Source organism: Vipera berus (assembly GCF_964194415.1).
Source record: "Vipera berus genome assembly, chromosome: 7".
Taxonomy (NCBI): Eukaryota; Metazoa; Chordata; class Lepidosauria; order Squamata; family Viperidae; genus Vipera; species Vipera berus.
In genome coordinates, this window is record NC_138209.1 from 25,760,464 (window position 1) to 25,782,095 (window position 21,632).

At 36.0% G+C, this 21,632-nt stretch overlaps 1 protein-coding gene across 4 annotated transcripts in view; it reads right to left on the minus strand.

Moving 5' to 3' along the window:
* The window catches only part of CAMK2D (calcium/calmodulin dependent protein kinase II delta), a gene marked incomplete at its 3' end in the record, with an annotated part of 176,623 nt that overhangs the window by 46,628 nt on the left and 108,363 nt on the right, over nt 1–21,632 (minus strand). For 3 of the 4 annotated variants that reach the window (XM_081332589.1, XM_081332590.1, XM_081332592.1), the window contains exons 13-15: nt 17,104–17,141; nt 14,935–14,967; nt 5,152–5,200 (exon numbers count right to left, since the gene is read on the minus strand). In XM_081332589.1, the coding sequence (XP_081188715.1) occupies nt 5,152–5,200; nt 14,935–14,967; nt 17,104–17,141 (120 nt within the window). The remainder of the gene's footprint in view (nt 1–5,151; nt 5,201–14,934; nt 14,968–17,103; nt 17,142–21,632) is intronic. The other variant, XM_081332591.1, reaches the window with a different exon arrangement.

A 21,632-nucleotide genomic window follows, 5' to 3' on the forward strand; every position in this document is an offset into this window, starting at 1 on the left:
TCTAACAGCAGGGTTAGATCTCGGAGATTTTCTTCCCCAAATCGACTCCATGCTGGAATGTCTCTTTACTCCACCCTGGAAGGGCTCCTTCTACTTCAGATCTATGACAATTTGCCATGGCTAACTTGTCACAGTCAGCTCACCACAGCCAACTGGCCACGGGACAATTCGCCATAGCCAACTTGCCACGGCCAACTCACCATGGGATAAAAGTTATATAATATCAAAGAAATGGTGGAACAGAATCATCAAAGAAAAGTTGCTAAAGGAGAGACAAAATGAAATGTGAATGACAAAAAATTAAATATTTTTTTATTTTAAATAATTAAATTGAATTATTAAATTCTCCCACAGCGAGTTGGCCAGAGTGAGTTGTTCTGCCATGAGCTGGCCATGGTGAATTGGTTGCGGCGAGTTGACAGTGGCAAGTTGACCACAATGAGTTGGCTGAGCTGAGTTGTCTAATTCTACTCTATTTCAGCCTGTGATTCCACCACAGGAGAAGAGGAATGATGAATAGTACTTAACATCTACATGTGACCCTCTTTTTGAGAACTGTACTGGAGGTGGAGGGAGATAGATAGAGATAAAAGGAAAAGAAAAGAGGGCCAGAATAAAACCCCAAAGTAATAATTTAAGTACACAAACAAATGAAAAAAGAACACTGCAACATCAATAAGATATATAAGAAAAAAAGAGACTGACAAATCACATTTGGTTTCAATTTACATACCAGTAGCATAAAAGATATTCTTAAATTCCCACAATGATATGTCATCTTACAAAGATAAATGATTATCATAATAAACAAGGTCAATATACTTGTTTGTTTATAACATTGTGGTCCAACTACAAATAATGTAAATCAGTAAATGAACCTCTAATTAATATACAAATTTCATTAATTATGCATATTCTAATGAGGATATCTCAGATTATTAGTCCTAAGAACTACAAGCTTTAATAATAATTCCCAATTTGAAAAATGATTCCATAAAATGCACGGAAGTATCTTGCGTAAGAATAAGAGAACCATAATGTGCTGCAACTAATTTTTTTTAATTTTTTTATTTTTTAATCCCATTTATATCCCGCCCTTCTCCGTAGACTCAGGGCGGCTTACAATTTAAGCACAAACCAATGTGCTTAGCAATAGCCTTCATTCTATGTATATGCCTGCTTATTAGGGCTTTCGCCCCCCCCAAGCGGCATTATTACAAAGTCAGCTTATTGCCCCCAACAATCTGGGTCCTCATTTTACCTACCTCGGAAGGATGGAAGGCTGAGTCAACCTTGAGCCTGGTTGTGAACCATTAAATCTTGTCCCAAACTATTATCTTATATTGTCCTTTCTAACAAACGTATGACTATAATGATGAAGTCCACTGCATAATATTGAAAGAATAAATTAACCTTATCAAACAAATTTAAAAAGCATTGCTAAAACCAGGACTTGAAAAACAAATAATTGATGCAATAGTTTATATTGTGTTATACAGTTGTTTCATACTTAGGAAGATACTGAAAGGCTCTCATTTTTTTATTTATTTATTTATTTATTTATTTATTAGTTTTTATAAACCGCCCTTCTCCCGAGGGACTCGGGGCGGTGTACAGAGGAAGGAAGGTATACAGACCGAACAATAAAATAATAAGAAACACTAATGAACACAAACTGGGACCCCAATTAACGTTATCATGCCAGGCCAGCCTGCTGGAACAGGAAAGTTTTTAAGTCGCGACGGAAGGTACGGAGGTCAGGGGCCATCCGGATTTCGGTTGGTAAGGTGTTCCAGAGGGCTGGCGCACCCACTGAGAATGCCCTCCCCCTGGGGGCCACCAGCCGACATTCCTTGAGCGGTGGCACCCTGAGGAGGCCCTCTCTGTGGGAGCGCACAGGACGGTGGGGTGCTGACATCGGCAGAAGGTGCTCCCGTAGGTAGTCCGGACCCATGCCATGTAGGGCTTTGAATGTCATTGTTAGCACCTTGAACTTCACACGGAAGGCAACCGGAAGCCAGTGCAGCGCACGGAGGAGAGGTGTGATATGGGAGTATCGGGAGGCTCCCAAGAGTGTCCGTGCCGCCGCACTTTGCACCAGTTGAAGCTTCCGAGTGGATCTCAAGGGCAGCCCCATGTAGAGAGCGTTACAATAGTCTAGGCGAGATGTCACAAGGGCATGGGTGACTGTACGTAAGGAATCCAGGTCCAGATAAGGCCGTAGTTGGCGAACTAGTCGAACCCGGGAGAAGGCCCCCTTGGTCACAGCTCCAATGTGGTCTTCCAGGGAGAGCTGCGAGTCTAGGAGGACACCCAGGTTGCGGGCCCTATCAACAGGGGGAAGTAACTTGTCCCCAATGTTAAGCAGTGGGACGTTCTGAATCTCCTGGCTTGCCGGTACGTACAGCCATTCAGTCTTGTCCGGGTTCAGTTGAAGCCTGTTTCTCCCCATCCATTCCCGGACCGCTTTCAGGCAGCGGGACATCACGTCTAGGGCATCACTGATATTGTTAGGAGTTGAGATAAAAAGCTGGGTGTCATCAGCATACTGATGGTACCCTACTCCAAAACTGCGAATGATCTCACCCAGCGGTTTCATGTAGATGTTGAACAGGAGAGGCGAGAGGACCGACCCCTGAGGGACTCCGCAAGCGAGAGGCCTCGGGGTCGACCTCTGTCCCCCTGTCAGCACCGACTGCGAGCGACCCTGGAGAAAGGAGGAGAACCAACGCAGAACCGTGCCTCCCACTCCCAGTCCCCTGAGGCGTCGCAGCAAGATACCATGGTCGATGGTATCGAAAGCCGCCGAGAGGTCTAATAAGACTAGGACAGAGGAATGGCCCCTGTCCCGGGCTCTCCAGAGATCATTCATCAGAGCGACCAATGCCGTCTCCGTGCTGTAGCCCGGCCTGAAACCCGATTGGTACGGGTCTAGATAAACCGCTTCATCCAGGATCTGAGGAAGTTGGTGCGCCACCACGCTCTCAACAACCTTCGCAAGGAAGCGAAGATTGGAGACTGGACGAAAGTTATTCAAAGAGGATGGGTCCAAGGTGGGCTTCTTGAGGAGAGGTCTCACCACCGCCTCCTTCAAGGCGGTGGGGAAGTGACCCTCACTCAGAGAAGCAGAGATGACCGCTAGGAACCAGCCTCGTGTCGCCTCTCGAGCTGCATAGGCCAGCCAGGAAGGGCACGGGTCCAGTAAGCATGTGGAGGAGCTCAACCTTCTCATAATCCTGTCCACTTCCTTTACATGTTTATTCTAATTTCTAACATACATTTAACTAAGGATAGTTAAATAGCATTAATATTTATAACTTTTATCTCTCTATTGAGAAAATCCTACACTGAAACTACCAATAATAAAAAGTGGTGAGGTACAATATCTCAGAATTTAGGAATTTATTTAAAAAACGAAAACCCGCCTAGGATGTTATCAGTATGAGAAGGCCTTCTTAATTCTTCTTTTCCTACAATTTGTCTCCGTACTAGCCACCTGTAATGTATATCTATATATTACTAAAACGCTGACTCCTGTAACCTTTTCCTGGGCGAAACGGTGCACTGTAGGTCAAAATATTTTGAACCAACATACTTCAAATGAGCTAATTTACAAAATGTGTCCAAAATCTGGGATCAATGACTCCCATGGAAATGAAATATGGCAAATTTTATATTAAAAAAATTATGACATAAAGATGATCATAAAACAATTTATGACATAATATAAAATGATGTTTATTTTCATGGCAGATACATCTCTGAATGTATCCCAATATTTCCAGTGAAGGCAGTAGATTAGGAATTCTGTCATTGTTGAAACAATGACCCAATGGCCCATAGACTATCTAGTTCTATTTACAGTACAAGGGAGTGCTCTATTTAGAAAAATATGCCTTTGAACTTACATGGCAAAGTCTTTTTCGGCCATTTAATTTTGGAGGGATCATAGCTCTAGAATAAAGGTAAGAAACTGATGACTGTTTAAATTGTTAAGTTATGATTTCCATCCTTCCCTGATCAGGGATGTGTGCTAATATCCAAATGGCCAGAGTCTTCCATTCATATCTGAATTATTTTGAAAACATGCTATCATAATAGAAAAAAATCAGTCAAAATTTTTAACAATTACCTAGAAAGCTACAAAAACTAGCATCTAAACAGGTTTTATTTTTTAAAATACTCCATATAGCTATAGCTACATCTATGTTTATATCTATGTCTGCATTGGTATCTGTAAAAAGTCCTTGATTTGATGGAATGTGCACTTGCAAGACTAGAGGGGAAACATTTGGCCACACAGAGCTTTCCCAGTAGGAGGTCTAGATTAAGAGATTGTACAGTCCAGAGCTGGATGGTAGGGGACTGGGTAATTCCCGAGATTCAAGGTAGTCATACTGTACGTTAGAATATTTCAGGATGCATCTAGTAGGTAAGAATTATAGCTTTAGTTTGGCAAAATTCTGCCTATTAGGTATAAGGAAATAAAGGGTGAAACTCGATTGGGTCTTGCTGTCTCATCTCTCAGCTTGTACCTGACACTGTTTACTGACTGCCTTGTCAGTTCACTATGGGTGTGTTTTTGCTGAAAACCAGAAGTAAAGGCCAGTTTTCAAGAAAACCATCATAAAATATGGTCACATGACCATGGGATGCTGCAGAGTTGTAAATGCAGCCTAGTTACGAGTACTCAAAATACAGTCATGTGACTGTGCATGGGCAGAGGAGGGAAACCAAATCTGTCATAAATATCCACCAGATAGGTCCATCAGAACTTCAAATGACCAGACAAAATATATTCCTAGAAATCTGAGGAAGCAGCACAACTATGGCATGGAGTCCTCTCCATAATACACATGCCAATTAACATAGGGTGTTCAAGTTCAGGACTGGTGGATAATAGTTAAAACAGCACAAACAACCTATAGCTGCTGGGAAAATAAACTACTAAAGTTCTAAAGTCAGCAAACTTCTGAATGTGATGTAAATGCCCTTATATAGACAGATGAATTGATGCAACCCACCTCATATTCCTATTCTATGAATTTTTTTCTAGTATAATGATTTTTTTTACTTAATGCGTTAAACAAATAATACCAAACGCGAACAGTTACATTTGTATAAAAAATATGACATCTCTTCACATCATACCTTTTACATCTTCATCTTCAATGGTTGTGTTGGAACTCTCTGTTGATTCCTGTTGAAGTACAAGAGTAATTCGTTAAATGATCCCACACTATTAACATCTGCTTTGGATGTACAGTATTAAACAAATCATGCAAAGCTCTGAAGCAGACCGTATGAATTTAAGACTCAGACAAATAATCACAGAGAATGACTGCTTCTAGTTTAAGTCAAATATCAGGCAGTTTGAAAGAACATTGAAAGAGATGCATTTCCTATTGACCTATGCTGGACTTCATAGGAACAAAAAGGAAATACAACTGTGAAGAATGGACAGATTTGGTTTTCTTAAACCCTTTTGACACTTTTTAGACAAATGGTAACAAACCTATGGACACTAACTGTCAGAACTAGCCATTTAAGACTGGCAAGCACAAGATGTAGAGCTAAATAGTCCATGTAAAAAAAACAGGCCAATACTGCAGCTCGATCTACAACCTTTTGAAGACATAGAAAACCTCCCATTTTACCTTGACACAATTCAGTCTGTGGCATTTATTGACATTTAGCGTTCTCCTTTCTATTAATTTTACCTAACTCAAGGGAGCAAAAATACCTTCCTTCTCCAATTTTCCCCACAACAACAATTCTATGAGGTGGGTTGGGCTGAGAGAGAATAACTGGCCAAAAGCCACTCACTGACTTTCATGGCTAAGATGGGACTTGAACTGATGGTCTCCTGCTTTCTAGCCTTAAGCACAAGACCAAACTGGCTTTCTATTGCTAGGATTCAGAGTACTTTAAAACCAAGAGGTCCCACTTGCTCAAGGGCTGCTAAGCATGTGCTTCTTAAACAGTAGCAGCTCCTACCCTACCATTCCCACTTCCTCTGATAATATGAAAATGGGGAGTTCCAAGGCATGATATTGTATAATAGGCCTTCATCCTGAATGCATAAATAAAAGTGTGTTTTATTAAAGGTATGACTAAAATTACAGAGACACTGTAGGATTTAAAAGCGTTGACAGTCCAACGTGGGTGTTGATGATTTACAAGGATTCCTATGAATATTATATATTTCAGTATTGAGAAATATTGTAGTACAAATATAGCTGAAATATAAATAACACTTTTTATTTTATTGCAATTTTTTTAAAAATATATTCAATAGAGAAGTATTGGCAAATTACATAATATAGATGTGCTCAAACAATGCCCGTGTTTATGTTTGTTTTTTGTGAAATTTTGACTCTATCCTTTTCAGACATGTTGTTCTCTGCCAGTTTAAAATTACTAGTTTCTCAGACAGCAGATTTTAAAAGCCTACTTTAGTATCAAAAAGGCAAGTACCTCTGATGTTTGGTGGATTATAAATAACAAAAAATAGTTAGTTGAAACAGTTAAAAGGACACTATCAAAGATAGTAAAAAGTTTAGTCTTATATTTTTTAAAAAAAATGACTTTGCGAAGGTTTTTATAGAAACTTGGGAAAAGAGAAAAAAACAAAAGCAGAAAAATAAATAAGATTAAAAATAAAATAAGAAGTAAAATAAGAAATAAATAAAATAAGAAAAGACATATAAAACTTCATTTAAGAATTAAGGGTATGTGACTAAGAATTATGGAGCACTAAGAGCCTTTTAAGCACAGTTCTTATGACTGAAGGATAAGGTTAACAGCTCATCAAATAAAGATTTCCACAAAGTATAGACTTGTATATGACTATTAGTTTAACCATTGAAGCAACTAAGATTCATCACCAGGTTAAGAGACAATTCTTTTTTTCATATCCCAAATGTACATGTGGGAAAACTACAACACTATATTATGTGATTGAGATTTATAAGTCTTAACTTATTGTTTGGGATAAACATAATTCACAAACAATATGAACAGATCTTGGTAGTGTCCTTTCTTTCTGTAATGCTAATTCAAATAAAACATGTATTGTCAGCAAGATATATGCACATCAACAAATGTGTCAGTGAATGCCACACCATCCCAAATATTTGTCCATCCATTCCAAATGAACCATCATGCTCTGACTGGTTTAAAAATGATACATACAGAGAGTTGTATCATGCTTGGTTATAAAAGTCACTCTTAGAAATGCTTATGAAACCTAGACACACATCATATGCAGAAGAAATTTCATGCAACACCTTTGAAGCCAACTCCATGGAAACATAGAATTTGCCCATCATGTGGGGCTTTATTTTTATTGGGGGCAGGGGTAAGTGATGCATATTTAACAAATATTTCCTCTACAAATGTTTTTTTTTCTTCCATATTGAAACTCATTTTGTTTTCTGTTTAACAGGTAGTAGGAGGAGCAGATTTATAACCATTTATATAATTATACAGAGAAAAGAGAGTTATGATGGTTTGCATAATATGGACTTTGAGGCCAAGTAAAATTTTGATATTAGTGAAAATATACAGTGTAAATTTCATATTGTTTACATATAATATCAAAGCCAAAATATGATATAATGAGGAAGTGATAGCAAAGCAAACTTAAAAATCTAACATATATAAAAATGAAAATAAGTCACAGATCTATATAAAATGAGCTAGTACATGTGCTTGAGGAAAGATTATAGTATTAATACTAACATCCAGAAACACAACAGAATGATTACAAGTAAATTAAATCAGACAAGAATACTGATGACAAAGTACATAGCAATTACTGGACTATGAAGCAATAATCACATTGTAGAATTAAACATTGTAAAATTAAACACTGTAGCACAGGGTTTCTTCTTTAAAGTGATAGTTGTTTACCTCAGGATTTAACAGTCACTTAGCCCCTTTTCAAGTTTATACAGAAAGAAAATGAAGTTTTAACACAATTCAATCCTACACATACAGCTGAACATTAGAATAAAAATGTAACAGGTAGTACCCACAATAACAATTTTGTCCCTGATTGTGTGAGCAGCTGATTGATTTTTGGAAAGAAGTTTGAAATTCAATGGTGAAGTTATTCTTCCATTTAGGAAGGGAAAGCTACTTGTATGGACCATATTGTTTTGGTTGGTTCTACATCTTTTTCAAGGGTTGTATCAACCTGTTATATGCAGTGGGCTATTGGAATCCCCAGGAAGGCAAAGAGGAACATAAGGGACATAAATTTATTTTGACTGCCAACAACAGAATTGCTGTTCATAACTGGAAAAGTTTAAGATGATGATCCGACTGGTGATATCTTGAGGTAGGTCCCTTGCCTGATGCAATCTCTTATGTTTGATGCATTTTTAACTTTTTAATTTGACTGCTTTTGATATGTTTACTATTTTTCTACTTTTTGCTGTATGCTGCCTAGCCACTTCTTATGAGATAGATAGCCATATAAATTTTATCAATCAATCAAGAAATAAATAACCAAACATAGTTGATAATCTGTATTCAAGTTTCTATGGAGGAAGAGATATTACAACGTTATGAGAACAGCATCTGCTAAAATGCATACAAAGGTATGGCCACCAGGGAATTTAAAATTAGCAGTGCTTTGTCAAAGAATCCCTAGTTTGATTGCATAAAGATGAATGACCAGGCTGAGAAACAGAAGACAAAACAGACCTCCAAGGGTCTTCCTTGAATTTTAGTAATTACTGCATTAAAAAAGACCATCCTGCATTTGAAGAAAACTGCATTTTTTTCCTATTCCAAACCAGAAGCTGAAATAGAAACTAGAAGAATTAAACAGCTCGCACTACAATTTCTTGATTCTCAACCTATCTGACCTCTATTGGGGTCGAGGAAAAGTGATCATCAGGATCCAGTTACAAATGGCACAGGGCTCTACAGACTTCATGAATTCCTAATTAATTTCCTAGCTAATACTTGTATTAACATAGTGATTTGGAAAACTGAATGGAACATGGAACTTGAAAAGAGCAGAGCAGAGTTCCCCTTACTGAATACCTTATTTCCATCTGGATTGTGGATTACTGTAGTTTGGGGCTCCTGAGTGAGAGTAAAATAGAGAGAAAAAACAGTTCTTGGTCAATAGATTTTCATTAGTAAGAGAAGGAAGAATGAAATGACCAGATGAAATGTGTTAAGTATGGACGAGCTAAAGCAATGTTAACCGCTGCCAGAGGATGTTACTGGCCAAACTGCTAGAAAGGTAATCATATCTATACTGTAGCAGCATGCAAAAAATCTTAGTGATGATCTGGAAACTCGCAGGGCTTTGAAGTTCTGGAGATCTAGAGAGGCACTGAATTTTTCAAGCAAATGCACTGATCATTATATGACCATCCTGTTCTTTACATCATTTATACCATCCTATTTTATGTCAGTTTCCATGAGGGAAAAATATATTAATTAACTAGGACACAATTGAAGTTGCAAAAATACAGGGGACCATAATAGGCTAAGCCCCTGCATGTGCACTGATAGGTTTGCAACAACCCAAGAAGCAATAAGGAGTGCTGACAGCCTCTAATTCATTTCATTTAGAGTCTTCAAGGGCCACACAATCTTTAGATGTGAGCCCAACATTTTCTATCTGGGATGGATTTAGGCATTTTCATAATTTGTGCAAAGGCATTTGGGAAATACCTTGAAGACATATGTTACCAAGCTAGTACCACCAGGTAAATAGGAGTGTCTTGCAAAACTTGACAAAAACAAAATTTCTTCAAACTTATGAAATATGCAAGGTGAGATAGGTCTTTCAATTAATAAAAACAGGGTTTAATTTTAAAGCTTTCCCACATAGCCCTGAGAAATCAGAATAAACAAAAGAAGCAAGGTTATGATATAAATAGCCAAATCATTAGTTACACATTCCCCACAGAGGCTATTACAGCACAATGATTTTTATATAATAAAAGATAACTGTGGTATATAGCAAGTTTTCGGTATTCGATGCCTCTAGATCTCAGTAAGCAAAGTCATGCAAAGTCCTGCTGAGAAAGTAAAGGAATGAAAAGCTGAATAAGGTCTACTTGGTTGTTGCCTAGCAATAATCTCATTAGCTCTCCTTGACTTTGACACTCTTCTTAAATTGAAGAAATTTGGTTGAAACCTAATTTGTAAATACTGAAATAGCAATCAGGCAAAAAGCTAAAGGCAACACAAAAGCACACTCTATTCACTTTCTTACACAGCATGCAAAGAAAACTCAACTGTGGCAGCGATCAATGTTACTGCATAAGTGCATCCGCTTCCATGGTACACCGGCTAATTAGAAACACACTTTTTGACAATAAGCTGCCTCCTAAGAAGTACAATCCCCAGCTCCCAAGAAACAGAAAAAGAAGAAAACTCGACAATTAAAAAACAAACAAGTGAAAGAAAGACAAAGGAAAGAGAGTGAGAAAAAAGATGGAAATGGAACTCAAAAACAAGTGAAGGATAAAGCCAGGTATACCAGCGCCGGGGTGGGAATATTTTCTTTAGGGCTGGTTACTACGTTGGTTTTGTTGTTTATCTGTAGATATGCAGAAAATAGAAACAAAACAAGCCTTAGACCTCTCACTTCACATAATCATATCTATATATCTGCCTCTGTAAAATGCTATTGAGTCTGTCTTCTACAGAATGCTATTGAATAGCTGCTCTGTGATGATAAAGATAAACAGATGAATTTACAGCAACAAAATGGCAAGAAGAGAAACGACTGCACCATCTTTTCAATCCAGTTTAACATTGCTGTATAGGAGGAAGTTTACAGATTATATTTCAAACATGTTACAAAGCAGCTTCTTAAAAATATTTTGTATTAAGCAATGTGTTATTAATGTAAATTTAGATAGGACCACATTTCTAAAAGCTGATTTGTCACTTTCCACATTTATATGAGATATTACTGAACATGACGAAGTGTTTTCTAGATGTTTTGTTCGAATCTCATCAACCTTAGCTAGCATTGCCAATTATTTAAAAAAAGATGGGAACTGTATATTTGAACTGAACTGAATATTTGAAAATCAAACCATTGCTTGCTGTTGATTACTGAAGAAGTATCTCAGGTATGAGTTCACTTTCAGACTGACATATATCTCAGTCTCCTACTGTAAACATAAGGCAATATTTTCTTGCTATTGATCACATAGATTCAGTATCTACCTTTAAATAGACTCTGTCGCCCAGACTCACCTTGCAGGGTGATGGGTGGCATAAACATTTAATAAATGAATGAATGAATGAATGAATGAATGAATCCATCCATCCAACCTCAGGCAAGGTTACTTATAAGAAAACAATTTCTTCAGAAAAATATTAATTTTATTTTGTTAAGTAATATCTCTAAATATGAAAAATTATGTTAACTCAGTATCAAGGAAGAAAAATGTTCTTATCTAAAGTTCATGCTAAATTTTCAGCACAATATATTTTTTTCTCCAGATACAAAATCAATTCAGTCAATAATAAAATATTTATTATTACTTAAGTACTATAGTAAATATCTCCTCTATATTGAGCCTTAATAAACATTGTAGTCAGAAAGATTGGTTTCCTGAAATCTAACTTTAGGCATGAACTGAATTAATGAACATTGCTCAGTTGAATAATTAACATACAGTTTTCATAACAATGAATATATAATTTTTTTTTAGTTGTCAAGCAAATTTTAAAGTAAATTACATAGAAAATTAATAGATCATTTCAACCAAAATTTGTCTAATCCACATTATGAACTAGTGTTAAATGCATGTTTTGTATCTGCAGCTTAAAAAACTGCCTCACGTGTTAAATATAATTTTGGAAATTTGACTTATTTTTCTTGATCATATAAGCAAATTAAAATTTAGAACTATCATGCATATATATATATATATATATATATATATATATATGTGTGTGTGTGTGTGTGTGTGTGTGTGTGTGTGTGTGTGTGTGAGAGAGATATGTTAACTATTAGATTACCTTGCTAGGCCCCAAACATGGGGCAAATCTTTATTTCCTGTTTTCAGCCTTATCTCAAAGGCCATCGAACAGGCTGTAGTCACACCGGACAGTTCATATATTTGTGTAAATTAATCTCAGAAGGGTATTACTGACTGATGAAGACTAATGAGTCAGAAATGCATCTCAGCCTCCCTTAATTCTTTGTTAGTAATTTACACACACACACACACACACACACACACATATATATATTCAGGCATCTGGTGTATGTGTGTCTATATGTATGCTTCAGGTGTATGTGTGTCTATATGTATGCTTGCATACCCACATATACAAGCATAAACACAGAGAAACATAGGGATTGGAGAATGGAAGCAACCATCAAACAATAGAGCTGAACAGACAAAAGGTTTACCTGATTAGCAACACAGAATATTTTGTATTGCTATTTCTACCAACACAAAGAAAATGAAGACTTTTACAATAATACTGTTGTTTTTCACCCATCTTCTTTGACCAACATTATATGAATACAGATCAGCTAATGATGTCACATTTAGACTTATTATTGGTTATGCAAGTGATATTTCAGGCAGACTACACTGGATGTCAAATGCATTACTATCTTTAAAAAAAGCACGAATGGGAGTAAAACATTGAAACCCCACAGATGATGAATCTGAAGTGGTTATTTAAAGGGAAGATGGTAACAATTTGGAATTCAAAGGATAGCTTAAGGCGAAAAGAAGTTATGAGTGTCACCCATAAAAATAAAACAAAAAAATCAATTCACAGGAGTGATTGAAACTGTGTGATGGCTTATCTTGCATAGATGTGAGATATAACAATGTGGCGGGGGGATATATCAACTATGTTTGTCGTTAACCATCCACAGCAGAGGTCCCCAACCTTTTGGGCACCACGGACCAGTTCCATAGAGAGGTTTTTCCTCGTTTGTGCAGCCCGGTTTCTGTCATGCTGCGGACTCGTGCAGGTCCACGGACCGGGGTTTGGGGATCCCTGACCTACAGTATGCTTAAAATGGGAAATATTCACAATGCTTTTAACAAAAAATACAGTATATATAATAAACAGTAATCATTTTTTTAGAAATGGGGTCTTGCAGTATGACAAAAATCATACTAGCTAAGCTCTGTAAATGGCAATTTAAGTAATCTACAAACATAACAGATATGTCCACAGACAATGTGCCACTCCTATATTGTTCAGGAACTTTTGTATCCTTTCAATGAAACCATTTTTTTAAAATTACCAATTTACTTTGAATTAAAAGATGGGTGAAAAAACTAATTTCATGCTTTTTTTTCTATATAACATGAAAGTAACTTATAATCTCAAGCAAGCTCATAATAAAAGAAAGTCATAAAGTTAATATGAACACAAGCTGGCATACCACAAAATTAGTACTTTAAAAATAGAGGAAAATATCCACAGACAAAAAGAAAAAATGTGGCTTATCAAAATCGTGAGCAGGAATCAAATATTAAGTATTAGTCAAGCAATTTTAATTTCAAGAAGGATATCTGGCCAACAGAAAATACTTTACAATGTAAATCTGTACATCAGTGGTGTAAATACCTTTTAGAACTTACATGCGTTTTCAGGCTCTATCTGCATAGTCATTTTATAATTATATACAAACCATTCAGAAATTACAATTAAGAGCATTATTTTTATTAATAATGATAGTTATCACCTTCAGTGCATATAATCTCATATACTTTTTTTAAAAAAGGACTTAGATTTAGAAAAAGGTTTTAGAAGCTAATTTAAAATTTTATGGTTCCAAAGTAATATTAACCAATACCTTTTAAAATGAATGTGGAATTGTAGACCCTTTCGTGAAGACTGATATCCCACGAATCAGTAGGATAAAAATACTTTTTCTTTTGTCTTAATTTAGACAGAGTGCATCTTTTGCAGATGTATTACAAATATGATAGAAACAGAAAAATAAGGAAACTATTCTGACAGGAAAAATCAATATTAACTGACTGATTCACACATCTAATCTATTTTGCCACAATATTAAATATTATAAAAATATTTAAATCACCTAAAAATTTAACAAAGATTTAAAATCTCCCAGGAAACACACAAGCATAGTCAAGTTGGATTCAACATTTACTGTTCACCAATGTCATTTTACTTTTTTAAAATTTGAGTTAACTATTTATGATACTCTGCAACATTTGTTAATAACTTGTTTTTATTTGCTCCTTGTTTTTATGGATAAATGTCTATGAATACAGGCTTGCAGTTCTAAGTACATAGTAAACATAGTGTTCTACATTAAAACACTAGAAAGAAAAAAAGCTAGCTTTTCAAACAGTTTTTATTTTTTTTTAAAAACCAGAGTAATCGTATTGATAAAATAAATATTACAGAAATAAACTCAATTGAATTATCTGATTCAACATCTATCACACTCAATTATATTTAAAACAAGTATGTGATAACAGAAACTGTATTATTTGGTATAAATACTGCACAATACCCACCAGTGGATAGTGGCTCCAGTGATGGTTTAAATTGACACCTCCAAATTCCTGCCAGGTTCTAAGACTAGTGGAATGAATGTAATCACTTTTTTTCTTTACCTTCCAGAAATTTACCTGATTTAAGTTCAAGACATTTATAGGACAAATATGGAAGGCTTTCAAATAACAATGCTACTATACTGGAATAGGATCATGGCCAGTATTCCATCAGTTTCATGCCAATATTTGCACAGTGTGTAAAAAAATGGAAATGATTTATTTAGGATGTAACACTACAATGACAGAAGTCACAAGTGTGCATTTTAAAAGACTTGTAGCTTCTGATGTTACATTACCAACTCAATGATAAATACATCTATTTCATTTCTAAGTGTGAACATTTCATAGGATGAAAAGTCTGGCAGATAAAGTTCCTCACCATCATCTGAACACTCGAACTGGACTTCCTTTTCTGATATGACCAGTCAGAGAGAAAGGAAAAGAAGAAAATATGACTGGTTGGATTTAAAGAATCAATGCATGGAGAACAACATGTTTGTTGTAGTTTGGCTGCTTATTTTAAAAATGCCCAATTTGCAGAAATGGGAGAAATATTTTGCATATGAATAGAATCTCCTGTTTGATAGGCACTGAAAAATGAATTCTCCTTTCATGGTGCCCTATGAGAACAGTTATGAGAAAGAATTCTGAATACTTGTCATAACACCCCCACTCCAAAAATAATAATGCAAATTGCTGGTAGTAACTATCATCAGCACATCTGTTTAAATAGAACAATTTTAACCCGAGACTGTTAGAGATTTGCAATAAAAATACTATTGAACTACCTGAATTGGGGCATACTTATTTATTTATTTATTTAATTGAATTTCTATACCGCCCTTCTCCCGAAGGACTCAGTATTACAGATACATTAAGGCAAGACATTTCTACTGAACTGATCAATAGTGGGAAAGAAGCAGCCATTTTGTTTCACTGGAAGAGATAGATTTTGGATACAGAGAAATCTGACATAGTTATTGGGGTTAGTTGAAAAAGGAGTAGAACATATTCTCAGTACCACAAATAGCATTCTTCAATAGGTCCAGCTAATCTTGGGAAATGCACCGGCCGGGTCCAGAAATAAATCATATTGAATTTGGTTGTTTCAAAGTGGCTGGCTTAAGATTACCAGCGTGCTTAAACATGAAATATATAAATGTATGTATATCACAACTTTAATAGAAACATACGAGTCTTTTACTCAAAGGTTCAGATTCAAGAAAAGAAAAATTCAAGAGTAGAAACTTAACTCCAAGAATGTTCAAATAAACAGAAAGATCCATAGAGATTACACTTCTAACAACAACTGAAACATTTCATTTAATCCTAATAATCTTGGATTAAGCTAATTTTTATGTACTACCTGAAACATTATACATGGAACAATCTCTCCTTGTATGCCATTCTAGGGCCAGAGGCTCAGAAATTCTATGTCATATAGGAAAGCTACAACCTTCTTCTATTTCTTACTAATATTGCTTACTCGATCAGAACTTGTAATTGAAATCTTAAAATGCATTATTTTCTGGCCAGATAAACTGATTTTTTCTTGCAGTATACAGGTCAATGATTGACCAACTTTGTGATAATTTTTTCAATGCTAATATCATAAAATGGCTGCTATTCAAAACATGGCTAGAAAGGGATAAGTCACTAACATGACTAGAAAGTAAATTAATTAAAAAACACATCAATTCATGTATTGCCCCTTCCTAAGATGAGACTCTAAGCAGGCCACAAGGAAAATCAAAACATATGCAACTCTGAAATATTAAGAAATTCAACAAGTAAAACACATTATGTGGCTTTTGAACTAAGTAATTATAATTTATCCTTGCCTCACCTACTTCTATGTAAATATTATTTGCTGACCCAAAGGCCTCTCGGAAAAAAACTTAATTTTCTGTTAAAAAGAAGGCAAAAAGAAAGAGAACTGTATTCTTAAGGTAAAGGTTCCCCCGCACATGCGTGCTAGTCGTTTCCAACTCTAGGGGGCGGTGCTCATCTCCATTTCAAAGCCCAAGAGCCAGCGCTTGTCCGAGGACGTCTCCGTGGCCATGTGGCCGGCATGACTAGACGCCAAAGGTGCATGGAACGCTGTTACCTTTCCACCGTAGTGGTCCCTATTTTTCTACTTGCATTTTTACGTGCTTTCGAACTGCTAGGTTGGCAGAAGCTGGGACGAGTAACAGGCACTCACTCTGTTACGTGGCACTTGGGATTCGACCCGCCAAACTGCCAACCTTCTGATCAACAAGCTCAGCGTCCTAACCCACTGAGCCACCGCGTCCCTTCACTGTAAAAAACAACAGGGCAGTGATGATACCATCCTGTTTGTGTTTGGGTGTATATGTGTGTGCACATTTGTTTGCATGTTCTTGTGTATGTGCATACATATATAGACTTCTAAATGAAGAACAGGAGCAGTTATATCATTGCCGAAAGCCATGGAATTTAGAAGGTGATTTGCTAGTGAAAAATTAGTGAGATTATCACCAATTAGCTAATTATCACTAATTAGCTGCCCTTTATATTTGTAACTTACCTTTACTCCATCAGGTTTCTTCAATAAACTCTTGGCTGCTATAAATCAGAAGGAAACAAATAGTGTCAGTTAACTAATTTAACAAGAAAACTGAAAAATATTTTTCTTAATTTTGTGAATTTATCATTATTTGCCATTTCATTTTTGTACCATCTCTTAACAAAGGTTTTTCATAATAGTGTGATATCTTTCTTAAACAAACAACAATTATGAGTCATCCAAAACCTTTTGGAAAATATGGAGGGTGGATTCGGTTTCTGCCAGGTACTGTGATCATTTTAAATTAGATTTTATCAAGCATCTAGCACAATCCCAATTGGTTGCTAGTAAAAGAAAGCAAATGTAATGTAATATCCAGCTCTTACTCAAAACTGTTGCCATTTTGATATGTAAAGTACACAAAAAGGAGAAACAGACAAAACTGCAGAAAATTATAGGTCACAATTTTATATGATCTTACATTATTGTTTGTTAGTTTAAAAACTTTTCTTACTGTAAATCCTTCCATCTATAAAAAGATTAGGCTATTGTTACTATTATAAAGTACTATATAAATGATAAAATATAGCCACAACCATTTATACACTGAGATTGGCTGAGCCTCCCTTCGTGCCCCCCCTCCAAATCACAGTGACAACAAACCCACCATCTTGTTACACCATGTGAGCTAATTGCACAAACATACATAAAGTTATTTCCCGTTCAAGAGCCTGACCGCCCATGGATAGAAGCTGTTCTTCAGCCTGTTGGTACGGCTGACTATACTCCTGTATCTCTTACCCGATGGTAGGACAGTAAAGAGGTACCGACCAGAGTGTGAGTCGTCCCTGAGAACTTTCCTCACTCTTCCAAGGCAGCAAGCCCTGGCAATGTCATCCAGTGGTGTCAGGGAACAGCCCACGATGTTTTGTGCTGTGCTTACCACCCTCTGTAATATTTTCCTATCCGCGGCTGTCAGACCCGCATACCAAACCAGAATACAGTGCGAGAGGATGCTCTCTAAAGAAGGTCATTAGCCGTTGTTCTATCCTGTTCTTCCGCAAGACCCTGAGGAAGTGGAGTCTCTGTTGGGCCTTTCTGGCCACCTGGGTTGTACTGACTTTCCAGGTAAGATCTTCACAGAGGTAGACTCCCAGGAATTTAAAGGAGGAAACTCTTTCCACACAGCCCCCCCAATGTAAAGCCAGGCAGGTTCCTCTCTTTTCCTCCAGAAGTCTAGCACCATCTCCTTTGTCTTGCCGATGTTCAGGTGCAAGTTGTTCTCTAGACACCATATGGATAGTTTTTGTATCTCCCCCCTGTATGCTGTTTCATCTCCACCTGTAATAAGACCCACTATGGTAGTATCATCTGCGAACTTAATGATCGCAGTAGACGGGTCAGACGATACACAATTGTATGTGTACAGTGAGTACAGGTAGGGGCTAAGCACACAGTCCTGTGGCAAGCCCGTGCAAAGCTTCAGGGGGGTGGATAAAACAGACCCGACCCTCACTGTTTGTAGCCGGTCCCTTAATCCAATCTCAGATGGAGGGGGAAAATTCAAGTCAGTCAGCTTTTCAATCAGGATGCTTGGCAGAATGGTGTTGAAAGCCAAGCTATAAGGGGATTGATCAAATTGAGATTTTCCAGAAGCTCATTTCCTTTCCTCCTCATTTCTACCTAATGGTTTGGGGAAGATTTCAAGATCTGGATCATGTGATTTAGGAATTCTCAGCAGCGGAGAATAAAAAAAAAAGAAGATGGGAAGAAGTATCAAGAAACATTTTGTCCTCCAAAAAGGAACAAAGCAGAAAGATTAAAAGAAGATTGAATGGTGCGTGTTAACACCTATGACCCTGTGGCATGTCCTTGAATATTTTTTTTAAAGGTAAAAGTTGTACACTTAAGAATAATGAATCTATTTGATAAGCTTTTGTAAATGACCTAGCTATTTATTTTGTTTTTTTCCAAGAGAAAATCAGATTTGGAAAATTGGGCAGATATGACTTATTCTTCAGTGCCACCCTCACTTGTATTCTTGTTGAAATTATATGAGCATAACATTAACAGATATATGAAAAATTAGCATTAATAATATAACTAAAATATTGTTAGAATTTATACTTTAGATATCATTATTGCTATATAAATGAAGTTTGTATAGCAATAACATTACTTGTCATGTGAAATAAGTAACTTTTCAAATTATGAATGCATTTGGAACTAGAAATTTAACAAACCATTTTGAGCAAATGGGTTTCTAAATTAAATCATATTACCAAACAGAAATGCAATTATCTTAATGAGAGTGAAGGATTATCTGTGGCACTATTAACTTCCGCTCTGAACAGAAATATTTTATGGATATGAATTCTGTTTTCAAGATGGCAAAGAAAAAAATATACAAGATTGTATCTGCATAAACAATTTGACTTTGCACTTTCCAAAAACTTTCTTCTGTGGCAGAAGGATTATGCTGCTTTTATAGGTGTAATTTAACTCAAAATATTTAAATTGAAGTAGGAGTACAAAAGTTTGCCCAGCAACAATTGGATGGCTGATGCAGGTCCCAGAACAAATGTATTTGTTAGCATTGTTTAATTTTACTTTCTCCATTGCAAAATCCAATTTATAAGACACTTTAGGAAGACTAAGTATATTTATTCACTAAAATATAATTCCTCAGATTTTTTAAAATTGAGTATTTATACATTTTAATATTTTAGTGTTTTCGGCCTTTTTCTTTTGTGTTTTTTATTTTTAAGATACTTTACTTTTGTTGTTTTTGTACACTGCAAAGAGCCATTAAGGAAATGGGTAAAATATAAATTTTCTAAACCAATAAATATATTATGGGGAAATTATGTAAGTCCTGCCACTTCAAGAACCCAACCAAGAAAGTTTTATCATGTTTACCACAATAATATATTAATGCTTCTTATGTTTCAAAAATAATATCAGTCTTCAATAATTGAAACTGCCTATGTGGTTGAAGCAATGAGGAAAGGTTCTTGTAAAACATTATTTGAGGAATAATTCTTCCAGCAGTTGATATTTTTGGACAACACATTTCTAAACATAACAACAATGTATAGATACAAGCACAAATGAAATTAGTATAATTTTACTAATCACTAAGCTTGGTGAATTTGTAGCCTTTTAGCTTGGGTATAATAAGCACCTACCTGATTAACTTTTTGTAATTCTTTGGATTACATTTAGCTAAATATTAACAGGATCCAAATGAATCCATCCTTCTTTAAGAACTGCATTTAAAACAACACTCACAGTGTTGTAGAGCAATGGCTGAAATGCTAGGTTACAATATCAAGCACAAAAGTCCAAATCTAACTCAGTGATGAAAATTGTGGACTTGCTTTGAATTAGTAATCATGTTTCTCATCTTTTTATTACTGAAAGTATCTACACCAACCTTCTCCAGCCAAATTGGTATAACTTCCCAGAATTCCCATCTCGGCTAAAAATTCTTGGAGTTGCAGGTCAATGTATCTAAAGGGCATCTTATTGAAAGAGACTGATATTGACAATGCATTCCAAGTCTTTGCCTCCTCATGGTCTTAATCCTGATTAACTAAATTGCCTTGTGCATGTATCGTACAGAAAGAGAAACTGTGGTTAAATGTTAGTCTATTAATCAAAACCTATAAGCCTATACTTTATATGAGTTTTAAGAATTGATACATAAAATATTAAAACAGCCCCCTTTTTCAGTCATACCAAGAACACTAAAATGGTATCTGTACATTTACCATGTAAGGGAACAGCCTTTTCACTAGTTCACACAAGAGCCATAAGAGACTGAGAGTTTTTGCTTTAGAATGTGGAACAAAAACTGGGCTGTCAATCCAGATACCGAGATTTCTAAAATCTTCATAATCCCGTTCAATAAATCTTGTTAAAAGAATCTTATATTCTATGTAAATGGGTCCATGAAAAATTTGACAGACATAAAACTAAAGAAAGATTCCTCCTAAAGAGGAAAAATAAAGTAAGCAAGTATGTCAGACATCGTAACACAAATACATAGTTGTGACTTGTGTGCAATATCATACTGCATCTGTTTTGATATCATTGTAGCTTATTACAGATGCCACAGAAGAGGGGTTTCTGTTCAGACATCAAAGCTATATTGTAACAAAGTGTAAAATGTACATCCAAACTGAACGAACTCCTCTGAATATGAGGCTGAAACTGGAAGTTATGGGAGCCATGACAAGCAGTGCCCCGAAGCGTCCTCAGCTTTCCTCCTCAATATCTAGGATTTTGAAACATGTCATCCTGCTATAAACTTCCATGGTCACATAAGCAATAGACAATTTAATGGAGGGGATATTGAACATGATACTATGATGTACTTCCTGTAAGATTTTGTTCTGTTCTAAAGCAGCATACAAAAGGCAACAACATCACATGGGTTGAGCAAGCATTTCTTAGGAGTTTCAGCTTCTTAAGAGCTTACTTCACAAAAACAAATATTCTACATTACAGGAAGAATCAAAAGGGGGGAAAAGTAAAATATGTTTATA